The sequence below is a fragment of the Rhinatrema bivittatum genome, chromosome 1 (assembly GCF_901001135.1).
Source record: "Rhinatrema bivittatum chromosome 1, aRhiBiv1.1, whole genome shotgun sequence".
Lineage (NCBI taxonomy): Eukaryota > Metazoa > Chordata > Amphibia > Gymnophiona > Rhinatrematidae > Rhinatrema > Rhinatrema bivittatum.
In genome coordinates, this window is record NC_042615.1 from 711,985,730 (window position 1) to 711,998,834 (window position 13,105).

Sequence of the window (13,105 nt, forward strand, 5' to 3'; positions counted from 1 at the left end):
ACACCAGCTCTCACCCATGTATCCATTCACACCCACATATACAAGCTCACACCCACGCTTCCATTCATACCCACACACACAAGAACTCACCCAAGCATCCATTCACACCCACAGACACAAACTCTCACATAGGCACCCATTCACACCCATACACACAAGCTCTCACCCATTCCCACCCACACACACACCAGCTCTCACCCAGGCATCCATTCACACCCACACACACACCAGCTCTCACCCAGGCATCCATTCACACCCACACACACACCAGTGCTCACCCAGGCATCCATTCACACCCACACACACACCAGTGCTCACCCAGGCATCCATTCACACCCACACACAACAGTTCTCACCCAGGCATCCATTCACACCCACACACACAAAATCTCACCCAAGCACACAATCACACAAGCTCTCACCCAGGCATGCATTCACACTCACACACACACGAGCTCTCACCCAGGCATCCATTCACACCCACACACACAAGCTCTCACCCAGGCATCCAATCACACCCACAGACACAAGCTCTTACCCAGGCATCCATTCACTCCCACAGACACAAGCTCTTACCCAGGCATCCATTCACTCCCACAGACACAAGGTCTCACCCAGGCATCCATTCACACCCACAGACACAAGCTCTCACCCAGGCATCCATTCACACCCACAGACACAAGCTCTCACCCAGGCATCCATTCACACTCACAGACACAAGCTCTCCCCCAAGCCCTCATTCACGCCCACAAACTCTCCCCCAAGCACTCATTCACGCCCCCAAGCTCTCCCCCAAGCACTCATTCACACCAGCTCTCACCTAAGCACACATTCACACCAGCTCTCACCCAAGCACACATACACACACAAGCTCTCACCCAGGCATCCATTCACACCCACAGACACAAGCTCTCACCCAGGCTTCCATTGACACCCACAAGCTCTCACCCTGGCACACGCACATATCAGTTCTCACCCATGCATCCATTCACATCCACAGACACAAGCTCTCACATAGGCACCCATTCACACCCATACATACAAGCTCTTACCCAAGCACCCATTCACACCAGCTCTCACCCTGGCAACCATTCACACCCACACACACCAGCTCTTATCCTGGCACCCATTCACACCCACACACACTGTATTAAATCTGCTGTTAGGCTGCGGAGTAGCAATCTATTATTGGCTCCTAAAGAAGGAGGAGTCAGCAATCTTATAATGAATCTGATAGTTGTGGGTGGATCCCTGGGCCGGTGGCAGATGACCACGCCCCCAGGAGGATATCCCGAGAGGGATCACCGGCTAGGCTTGAGTATGGAGACAGACACACATTAGTTATTTTATTAAACAGGTTTTTGAAACCACCAGAGGTGGCAGTAGTGAGCTGATATGCCCGGCAGGGCTGTAGTCCCTCAGGTACTGGAACAGCGATCCAGGATGGCTGAGCTGTTGAGAAAGTGTAGAAAGTGAGTAGGCAGAGTTCATGAACAGAACTAGATGACAAAACTCACGTAAGGTCTCAAGGAAGCTCAGGAGCTGGAAAGGTTTAGGCCCTCGAGGAGCGAGTACCTGGTCCCCAGAAAGCTCTGAGAGAACGATGGTAACTCACAAATGTTTGTAGCAGCAATAGCTTCCAGGCAGTAGAGAATCTTCAGAGTGTCCAGGAACATGGGCTCTCGAGGAGCGAGTACCGGTTCCTATCTGTAATCTGAAAGCAAAGAAAAAGAGCGAGGCCGCCGAGGAGCGGGTACCTCTGGTAAGTCCGAGGAGGCAGAGTAGCTTGGATAGCCGAAGCGAGTCCGATGACATTCCTTACTAACTCAGTTTGTTAGCGAAAATAGAGACCTTTAAATATTGGAAGCGGATGACGTCATCTCAGGGGGATGCCCCTGCGGTTCGTGCTCCTGCTGGTACTTCAATCAGAGCGCACGCGCGCGCCCAAGGTCTTCAGGCAACATGGTGAATCTGCAACGTCGAGCCGGTCCGGGGACGCTGTGGCAGCCAGCTGTCCATCAGACCCGGAGGGAGTCGCCACAGAGGTAAAGAGGGCGGAGTGAGGACATCGAGCAGCGACAGTCACAACACACACAAGTTCTCACCCAGGCACCCACACACACCAGCTCTCACCCATGCATTCATTCACACCCACAGACACAAGCTCTCACCCAGGCACTCATTCACAGACAGCCACACCAGCTCTCACCCAAGCACTCATTCACCCACAGATACACAAACCCTCACCCAGGCACTCATGCATACACAGACATACCCGCTCTCACCAAAAAACATTCTTTCTTCACTGCAGGGATGGGCTCCAGTTCCCCCGCGGTTTTACTCCGGCGGGCCTTCTTTTTGCACCACCATGGGAATGGGCTCCCGTGGTGGCCTTGCTTCATAGGCGTCTGGTTTCCTCTTCGCCACCATGGGAGTGGCTCCCATGGTGGCCTCAGTCGGGTTTCCTCTTCATCGCCACGGGCTGTGGCAGCCATGCTTCGTTGACGTCCGGTTTCCTCCTCGCCGCCACGGGCTGTAGCGCCTTGCTTCGTCAGCGTCCGGTTTCCTCTTCTCCGCCACGGGCTGTGGAGGCCTTGCTTTGTCAGTGTCCGAAACTATTTCTCCCATCCCACCCCTGGGCTAGGAAATGCCTGCCTCACCAACCAATCAAAGGCTTCCTCCCTTCATCCTACTCCCACTGGTAGGTAGAAGGGAGGAGGTTTCTGATTGGCCTGCGCAGGGTCAGGCAGAATGAAGGAGGCTTCCCATTGGGCAATGGGGGTAGGAAGAAAGGAGGCTTCCAATTGGCCCGCGGGGGCTGGAAAAAAAGCGAGAAGGGAAGTGCAACGGGCAGTGGGACACCGGGAGACGCGACACACCTGCTAGTGTTTGGTGACACACTAGGGTCGCGACACACCGGTTTAGAAGCGCTGTGCTAGAGTACCCTTTGGGGTCTTCATTTTCAAATGAAGCTAAAAATCTTTTTTGGCACTTTTTCAAAAGTGTGTTGGGCAGAGCAATTGGGAGAGTTTGAAAGCTATTCTGCCCAACCATGCCTTTGGAGATCAGATTACAGCGAGACCCTAAAACATTCAAGAGAAGTCTAAAGACATGGTTTTGTAAACAAGCCTTTTATAAAGAGACCGGAGAATAGAAAATACACTGGAATAAACAGAAGAGCACCGGCACACAGCACTATTATCAAATGTGCATTACAATATTTTAACAAATTTAGTACACAATGAATGTAATAATATAACACAGTAAATGTGATTTTTTTGACCTGTAAAAATACCTTCTAGGTACACCTGACCAGAACCTACATCACTAAACATTTGTATGTATTTTTATGATTTAATGTAACCGAAACTTAATGGCACCTGTTAGAATGTACTATAGTACGCTTACTCCAAACTTACTTATGTGCCTACATGTAAACCGTTGCGATGGTATTTAACTTAGCGACGGTATAGAAAAGACTTTAAATAAATAAATATGGTATACTTCTCCCAAACATCTAAAGTGTGAAACACTGAAGAAATAAGAGAGGGATAAATCAGCTCCAATATGAACCCCCAGATATTGCAAGCTCTCCCTTGCCCATTGAAAAGGAAAGCAAGCCCTAAACACAGAAACCAAAGCATCTGGAAGAAACATTCAATATTTCTGATTTATCCATGTTCACCTTGAATCTTGAAAAGTTATCAAAATCTCACTCGCTCACATTCCCTCTGGTGGGGGGGGGGGGGGGCAGTCATGATAAACTTCTCATTCAATTGGAGCAAAGGTGCATCTTTCATCCAAAATCAGTAGAACCATCAGCCTTGAATTTAGCCGTTGAATGGGCTGGGGGGTTTTTTTGGGGTTTTTTTTTTTTTAATGAAAATCTCTTTGAATATTTTCTTTATTACATTATTCTAAGATTCTACAATTTTATGTTTTGTTTCAAAAAAAAAAAAAAGTTTTTCAACAAGTTTTTGATAGCATGGTGACATGCTACAGTCTACCCTGTTCCGGCTTAGCTTCCCAACAATGTCTGGGGAGCTCATAAACTCATTGCACATGCTTGGGCATTTTTTTTGTGACAGAGGTGTACCTAATGCGTGGCAACACGTAACAAAATGGTAGTATATTGAACTATTTGATCAATACTGTGAGTATTATCCTTTTGAACAAAATGATCTTTGACTATGATTTCCATTCAAATGCTTGCTGGGGTTTTTTTTTATATATGTTCTATTTTTGCTTTATATTTAGAGCTTAACCCTGAAGAAGATCATGTGAAACACTGGCCATTGTTGGTTGGGTGGCTTCTTATAAAGCAAGCCATAAGAAGAAAAGGCTTCTTTTTGCAAGTTAAGTCAAGTTTTTAACATTACAAAAGAACAACAAAAATATAATTATAATAAGAGAATGTTTTCACAATAAAGTCTGGTTGGGATGAAAGTTTTTGACCATGATTATAAGCGTGCATATACCAAGCAGTGTTAATTTGTACTTTGCCAGCATCAATGCATTCTTTAAAAAAAATATAATCATTGATATTTGTATGGAAGACTAAATGTATGTTAACTTGGGCATTTCTCACAAGTACTGATCAACTGAGAATTTTAATGGAGAGGTTTTTTTTTGTTTTGTTCTTTTAGTGTGATTTATCAATATAACCGCTCTTAATAGAAACATAACAAGCAAGAAGGCATTTCAGCCTTATCCAGAAGCTTCTTCATCCATGCCACATCTCAACTCATGTTACATATGCTTATGAGGTTTTGCCATATTGCCTGCTTTATCTTGCACGATATCAGTGTCGAGGTAGGAGCACTAACAGATTTCTTCCTGGTAGCCATACCATCACTTCAAGCAAAGATTTAACCAGTAAATTATTACAGAATAAAAAAATCTGCTAACTGGGAAGCCATACAACTAAGCAACCAATCTGCCTAGAGGCATCGCTTTCTCACAAATGAGCCATCTTAAATTGAGGCATCTAATGTAGTTTTTCAGTTTCTCCAGCATCCTATTTACAATAATTTTGCCTTGAACTAAAGATGCTTGTGCCACAACTGCCTGGTTAACCTGAGCAAAGATATTTTCCACCACTTGAACACAAGTGGATAAATTAGCTTCATATGTCTGAATCCTTGCTTCAAACTGAGTTAAAGAAATAGCTAAGAATGAAAAAACTTGATGTAGAGCAACTAGGACAGCCCAGATGGTGCTCAGGGTTTCAAATTCAGGTTTAACCAGAGAAGAGATCTCAGGAAGTTTAAGTCTAAAAGAGAAAACAGGCAGTGTACAACACTTAACCCTTGAAGAAGAAACCTCCCTCCTGAACCACTTTTCCCTGAGATCCCGACCCAGGACCTGACTCCAACAAAAATCCATGGGCAATTAGATTTGATTTTCTGAAATGCGCCCTCCTATGTCACAGTCTCAGGTTTCCCCACACTCATGGCAGCAGACAAGTCTCCACCAGCACTATGAGATCTCAGCTGCTCAGCATCATCTCCTCTGGGACAGCTGAAGCAGAGTCGAACAGAGGTCGGGGCTGAAGCAGAGTCGAACAAAGATCCGGTCTAAGAGAGATCTCCATCCCAGAGCTTGAAGCCATCCCCATTGCCTCATGCACTCCCACTGATTTCAATGAAGTAGAAGACTGCAAAAAGTCAGTGATGGATGTTTGACAACCACTCAAAACAAAGTGGGAGGGGAGAAGTGACTTCCCAAATTTTGCCTTTATGCTTCCTCACCATTGAAAAAGGAATATAAGACACACCCGTCAAAATCCATTTTCAATCTGACTTCAGTGTGTGGCCTATCTTGATTCCCAGCTTGAGGAGTGTTTTGAGAGAGGTGGTGAAGTGTGAGTATGTGAGAGAGGTGGAGAGGTGTTAGTATGTGAGAGAGGTGGAGAGGTGTTAGTATGTGAGAGAGGTGGAGAGGTGTTAGTATGAGAGAGAGATGGAGGGAATGTGAGAGAGAGAAGGTTAAAGACAGTGGCAATACTAGAAGGAACTAAACTGGAGCAACACCTTCCCCTTCTCCCAATCTGGATCATCCCTTTCTTGTTACCACATTCTCCACCCAAATTAACTATGTGACTACAAAGGAAAGGAGGCATTCACATTTAGAGAGCCAGAAGATAGGAAATTGCAGTACAAAAGGCTTTGCTCACAAAGATGCATAGCAACCTACCAGGATAAATAAAGCAAGCAACAACCCATATAAAAATGGGATCTTATTAGACTGTATGTTTTTGAAGTGGCAAATTTTACATCCCAATAAGAAGCATGAAAGACTGAAGATATCCTTACACAAAGTGAATTAATTAGAACAAAGAGAAAATATGTGCATTGTAATAATCAACTCACATGACCTCTTAATAAGAGTGCCACAGCATTAACAAGCATGCACTGAATTCACATTAAGCAGAGAAAATTCTATCAAATGATTAATTACTTTTACTGCTAGGCTAAAAACAAAATAAAAAGAGACAGTACAATATTTACCAATTATAGCTGACTTGTAGCTCTGCAAGAAGATGATTTGTAAACCACTCATCAAAGTCCACACTGTCAAATAACTCATAAGCAGCCAGTCCAACTGCGTTGTATACTGTTTAAGAAACAAGCATATTTTGTTTTTGTTTTCTTCAAAGCTGACAATTAAAAAGAACATGCACTTTGAATTAAAAAAAAAACATGAACCTAATTGAAGTAATAAAACATCACCTTCCTTTGAACTGTAATATTGGTTTGTATGCAACTGGCTCCCACAAGAGAGCTGATCTATGAATCTAACTACAGATTTAAAAAATAAACAAACAGAAGAGTTGATAAGGGAATCATAAGTGTCCCCCCTAAAGAGGAAAGGGCCAGGAAGATGCATTTGATAGGGGATTTCTTTCAGCCTAAGATCAATCTCTCTCTCTCGAACTTCCCTGACTGGAAAGGAGATGACTTTTCCTGGAGAAGAGATCCCATAATGCAGCAAAATAAATCATGCAAAATATCAACAATGCTATACAGTTCACAAGTTCATCCACTCAACATGTTTTCTTTAATATTAAAATGTGTTTCAATATAGGAAAGATGAGGAAAATATTACATAGAAAAGAAAAACTGCAAATAATTCTCCCTAGGATTTTTTGACTCTCTCAAAGCTCACACTCTGCAACTGACTACTTCTCCCATTCCTTTAAGGTGGGAAGCTAGATTCATTTAAGGGAATTAAATTCATTCAACAGCAGCTTTTCTTTCTTTTAGAAAATCTTGTTCAATCCTATAAAAATCAACTCACTGCTAAACAAATGCTAATTGATAAACAAAGGTTAATTTCTTGATCAAGTGTAAAAGTAGTTTTTAAAATCAGAAAATAAATTGAATTTACCAGTATCTTTAATAAGCAGAGTGCGGGTGTCTTCTACACTGGTTGGCCCTTTAAAAAATTAAATTGATCTTTGTTAGCCTTTAAATTAAAATAGACAACTTAAAGCTGCAAAGGAGTGGCCTATAGTTAGAACAGCAGGCTGAGAACTAGGAAAATCTCAGTTCTTTTACTGACACTCCAAGGAACCTAAGCCAAGTCACTTCATCTGCCTCATGTACAAATATAGATTGTATGCCTTCTTGGAAAGGACCTACCTACTGTACCTGATTTGTAACTCACCTGGAACACAGGCTCAGAAAGGCAAGTAATTAAATCCAAATTGAAATACAGTCCATGCAATACAAATCCCTGTTGATGTTAGGTCCTATTTATTTAGGCCATTTTCACATTCTGTGACTATTAGAAAGGGTTTAATAAATCATGCTGCAATAGAACGCTACACTCAATATATTAAGTAATGTATATGTTTTCAATTCTTTTTTTTTATCCAGACAATAGAGAAACCAGCATATGCTATAGCATATAAAAGTCTTTTTTTAAATCGTATAGATATTTGATATGTGATCCTTGTGCTTCTTCGATGCAGGGAGGGAAAGAAGGATGGGGGGAGGTAGGGTTATGGGAGGAGGGGTAAAAATATGGATAGAGTTAAGAAAATATGTACCAAATGTTATGCTTTGGTAATGTTCATTATTTATAATAAAAACAGATTTAACATAAATCTTGCAGCCAACATACAATTCTAACTTTATTTAATGTAAAGTTAAACTTCTGACCAATAAGATATAAGATAATAGTATATAATTTGATAAGTATCCATGGTAAGATATATAAACCTACTATAGTACTAATTAGCTCATAAATATTTCATTAAACTCTGAAGCTGATATTCAAAGGGAATTGTCCAGGCAATTTTAGCTACCCAAACAGAAAGATTTGAAATTCCTAACCGGCTAAATTTTACCTGGATAAGTCATTACTTGGGGAAAAAAAAAAAAAAAAGAGGCAGGGAAGGGGGCATGCTTAAGCACAACCTAGGTTAAAGCTGGATAAGTCTGATTATGCATATCGCTGTCCTAAATTTACTCAGGTAACTGTTCACAAATATTGCGCATCAGACTTAGTACATCCCGCTGAATATTCCAGCTAAAGTTGCATGCATAACTTTCCAAGCAATATGGCCCTCTATACTTCTAAAGTTCGTTAAAAAAATGAATTTATAATAAAATATATTTAAATAAGAACTTTATATATACAATGTATCATGCATAAAATATAGCAGATGGATTTCAAATGGTGTATATAATATAGTAATTAAGAGAGACTTGACTTTACCCTGTAGACTGTGGACCATTTCTAAAAGAACAGGAGTAAGAGTCTGACTGTATTCGTGGAAAATATCCATGAAAAGCACTTCTGTACACGGCTGAAAGAGTAGAAAATGACAGTTATCAAGTCACCCTGCATGCTTTATTTCAACTGATATTTAATACTTTTTTTTTTTTTTTTTTTTTTTATTTATCATCAACTACTGCTGGATATTTAAACTCAAATACTAAGATGTTGTTAGAGTACTTTTTCTCACAAGACAAAAATGTGGCCCCCAAAAATCTGATGGCACGACATCCTAATTTGAATCATAGATTTACAAAAAGTTACTGAATACTCTAATTGAACACTGGCAGACTCCCCCATGCCAGACCATTCTATCCAAAAACAACAAATTCTGGATGGTAATTTGCTAAGTGATATATTTTTTTTCACATGGCCCTCCAGGAATGAAAGGGATTTACATGCCAGAAAAGCAGAAATAGTAAATCTGGAACCTGTGCCATGAGAGAGCTTCAAGCTGGGAAACAAATTTAACAGAGCCCCTTAGTTTTTCTTCTAGTTCCTTATTAAATGAAGCACATTCCAAAATGTATTCTAAATAATAAAATGTTTTCAGATGTAAATATTTATTCAATTATTGAGCGCCTATAAGACAAACTAACCCTTCTAAATTTTGGTAACTAGGGTGAAATGGGGTAAACCGAAAACGTATTTCTCCATGTGTGTGCAAACAGATACCAAGGCAGTCTTTAGTAAGGTGCAAAGGGAGTGACCTTATCAACCCCTGCAACTGAAAGGGTACTGTCGGGTCACACAGCACAAACCTAAAGATATGCACAGATAGCAGGAGAAGGTAGCCGGATGCAATACGCAGATCATACTTCCTCTCTATAATAGTTCTCTCCCAAAGCATGGCTACTGGGGCCATCCGTGGACTAACTGCTAAGAGAGCATAAAAACAGCAGGTTGTACTTCACACCAGGACTTGCTCCAGCCTAAGGATGACTGTGATACCCACTCACATGCATGTGTTTATATGCACAGATAACATCAACCATATGTATAGCATGCACAGCTTCCTTTTATTGGCAAAATCTCAAGTAAATATAGCCCTTTGCATTTTCAACTAATTTTATCATCCACTTTTTAGCTCTTTCTGCATGCATTTTAATAAAACAGTATTATAAACAAGCTTGTGCATTCCTTTCAGTATTATATAAATTATACAAATTAACATCTAAATCAATAAAATCTAATAACCTAAACTATTATAAAATAGTCCCATTGAGAAAGAAATGCAAAAAAAATCCCCAAATTATGCAAAAAAATAATTTTAAGAAAATAAAAATATTTAATACTAGTGGTCTACAGCCAAAATTAATGTAGTCAAACTTTACTAAATCTGGTTCACTGAGAATGAAAATGATGCTTAAAAATGTCGATTGGCTTTAGTTTTCAAGATATGCTACTGGGTCCATATACAACCTTTGATTTGGGAATTGCAGAGTGTGGACCAGCCCCAGCCATCACTGAATCTGTTTCACCTTAAAACAGGTGATTGTAGGTACCAGGTGGCTCCCACAGCAAGATATAGTGCAGGCTCAGACGGGAACAAGAGAGAGGCCCGTGGGACTATAGGAGAAGCCAGCTCCTCCGCAAAACAGTGGGTGAAGATGGGAAGCAGCCTTGAGATTGAAATGCTTAAATGTTGTGTTACTAAGAATTGCTTGTGAATGCTGAATATTAAAGCACCGAACATAAACAGTACTGAGAAAAGCTTTGATCGCTCTTGTATTGTGTCACTTTTAATGTCAGTTCGAGGATTTTCTGTCCTAGACAAGGTACAGCCAGAGGCCCATGCCTCCAGAGAAAAAAAGAAAAGGAAAAGAAGCTTTGTTTGAAAGCCTGAGTGCTTTAAACGTTTTACAGATCAGTGCTCAAATCTCCAGGGAAAGGGGAGAGAGGAGAAAAATAAGAGGAAAATTATTCTCTATTGTTTGAATCCTTTTGTTCCTAAAGAGGACACAGCTGATTGGTGCAAGAGAAGCACAAGCAGGGGAAATCAGAAAAGAATGTTTTTTTTTAATTCTGTAAGAGAAGTACATAGAGAAAAAGAAAAATTTCCCAGGCCTGCAAAGGCAGTTCACAGCTGTAAGTTTAAAGTGTAACAGGCCAGCGAGTAGTGCTGCCTGATTACAGAAAGGAAAAAATAAAAGTCAGTTAGTGCTGGATAAGCCAGGTTTTCCCTGTCAGAAGAAAAATAAAACGAGGAAGTTTGGCTGTATGTTTAAACAGAGCATGGCCCTTGAAAGAAAGGAGACACACTGGCAGCAAAACCTAAGAGAAGAAAGAAGGTGGACTACAACAGGGCGTGGCCCTTGAAAGAAAAATTCAACTGTTTGAGTACTTCCCTAAGGGAAAAGGAAAACGTTGTGACTGTGAATAAAAGCAGGGCAGCCAAGAAAAATTCTGCCAGGATCCAGGAAGGATATGGAAGCTTTGGGTCAAGTATTTGGAGAGAGGCTAAAGCAGCAGCAGCAAAAGCAAATACAGACCTCTAAGGCCCTGCAGCAAGCCTTTCAGAGGCAGAATCAAAAGTTGTTCCAGGCTCTGAGAGAATGGCATCAATTGTTACAAGAACAGCAATTACCGACGCAGATAGATACCACTGAGGAAGTGGAGAGTACTGAGGAATATACAGTACTCTACCTGGAAAAAACCAGAGCAAGGGAACTCATGGTGGAGCCTTGCAGACTGGCCTGAAAGGAGCACAGATTGGCGTAAAGGAGACAGCACAGTCTCACTAGAGAAAGAAGATAAAGAAAATGCAATTATAGACAGAGTCTCCTGGTTTTGGTTTACCCAGTGAGCTGAGAGGAGTCTTCACCAGGGGAAGAGCTGGTGGAAATATAGGAGGCAAAACAGTTGCTACTGCTGGACAGCAGCAGCTGCAGCAGAACCTTACTGAGCAGTGGCATGGCCTTATCATGGCTGACTCACTCCTCATGGACTTTGCAAAAGGGGGAGCTGAGACGTGAAGGCCAGAGAAAGGAGGCAAGGAGTATACCGAGACAGCAGTAGCTGCCTTGAACCAGAATGACCAGCTGGCTGAAGAGGAGTCGGAGCATGTTCTGGAGCACTGACCCACTAACCACCAGGAAGCAGAAGTGAGAAAGAAGGCCAAAGTTGAAAGCATGAAAGGGTCAAGAGTACTTGGAGCCCAAGCCATGAAGGACAGGGACTTCCCTGTGATCCATCTTAGAGATGACAAACTGTAATTTTGGACTAAAACGGGACACTGTAAAGAGTGGGATTTTGGGACTCCAAAAATGGGGTGGTCGAGAGGAGTAGGAGCAAACTTTTGAGTTGTAGTTGTAAAGGGAACCCTCAGTTGAGACCCCAGGTAGATGAGAGAAGGGTAACCTTTGAAAAGCTGAAAGGACACCAGTAGAAAGGGGGGGGTCCCTTGAGAAAAACAGCGAGGTAGTCCTTGAGTTAGGACCTTGCAGACCAATAGTAGCAAGGACCAGAGAGGAAAAGAGAAAGCCCCAGGTGAACCCAACATGGAAGTCAAGAAACTGAGAGTTCCTATGTCGGGTCAGTGCCCTGGTAGGAGCAGTCATTCAATCTGACAAGACTGAGCTAAGGGATTATGTGAAGAAGCATTACTGAGAACCCCCAGAACAGTGTAAAGGACCAGCCCTAGCCATCTGTGGGCCCGGTCCACCTTAAAACAGGGATTATGGGTACAGGGTGGTTCCCAGAGCAATATATATTGCAGGCTCTGAAGGGAGCAAAAGAGACCCAGGGAACCAAAGGAGAAGCCAGCTCTTTCCCAGAATAGTGAATAAAGATGGGAAAAAGCCTTGAGATTGAAATGTTTAAATGTTTTGCGACTATGAATGGTTGTGAATGCTGAATATTGAAGCACTGTAAATAAAAAGCACCTAGAAAAGTCTTGACCACTCTTGTGTTGTGCCACACAGAGGATAAATGAGTTAAGAAGGGAAAGGATCTCAAATTAAATCAGAAATTACTAATATACATCTTTGACTGAATCTATGAATAAACCCTATGACAGGGGTCGGGAACCCATGGCTCGCGAGCCAGATATGGCTCTTTTGAGGGCTGCATCTGGCTCGCAGACAAGTGTCGCCATACTTCGCGGTTCCCCGCTGACCCAGCTGCTCCCCGGTCCTCCGCCGCCCGGGCTTAAAATGCTGTCAGCCCGGGCGGAACGCGGCAGGACAGCTGGAGTCAGCGGCACCGGCGTGCTCTCTTCTCCCCCCCCCCCCCCCCCCGCGGCCCGGAAGAGGAAGTGGAGAGCATCGGGTGCCTGCGCGGGAAGAAGAGACCACACTAGCGTGGTCTCTTCTTCCGCGCA

At 42.5% G+C, this 13,105-nt stretch overlaps 1 protein-coding gene across 1 annotated transcript in view; it reads right to left on the minus strand.

Annotated features, from left to right (window-relative positions):
- IPO11 (importin 11) overlaps positions 1-13,105 on the minus strand; it is a 1,257,051-nt gene that overhangs the window by 924,899 nt on the left and 319,047 nt on the right. Inside the window, exons 13-15 of the mRNA XM_029576426.1 lie at positions 8,725-8,815; positions 7,390-7,437; positions 6,510-6,615 (exon numbers count right to left, since the gene is read on the minus strand). Coding sequence (XP_029432286.1) covers positions 6,510-6,615; positions 7,390-7,437; positions 8,725-8,815 — 245 coding nt within the window. The remainder of the gene's footprint in view (positions 1-6,509; positions 6,616-7,389; positions 7,438-8,724; positions 8,816-13,105) is intronic.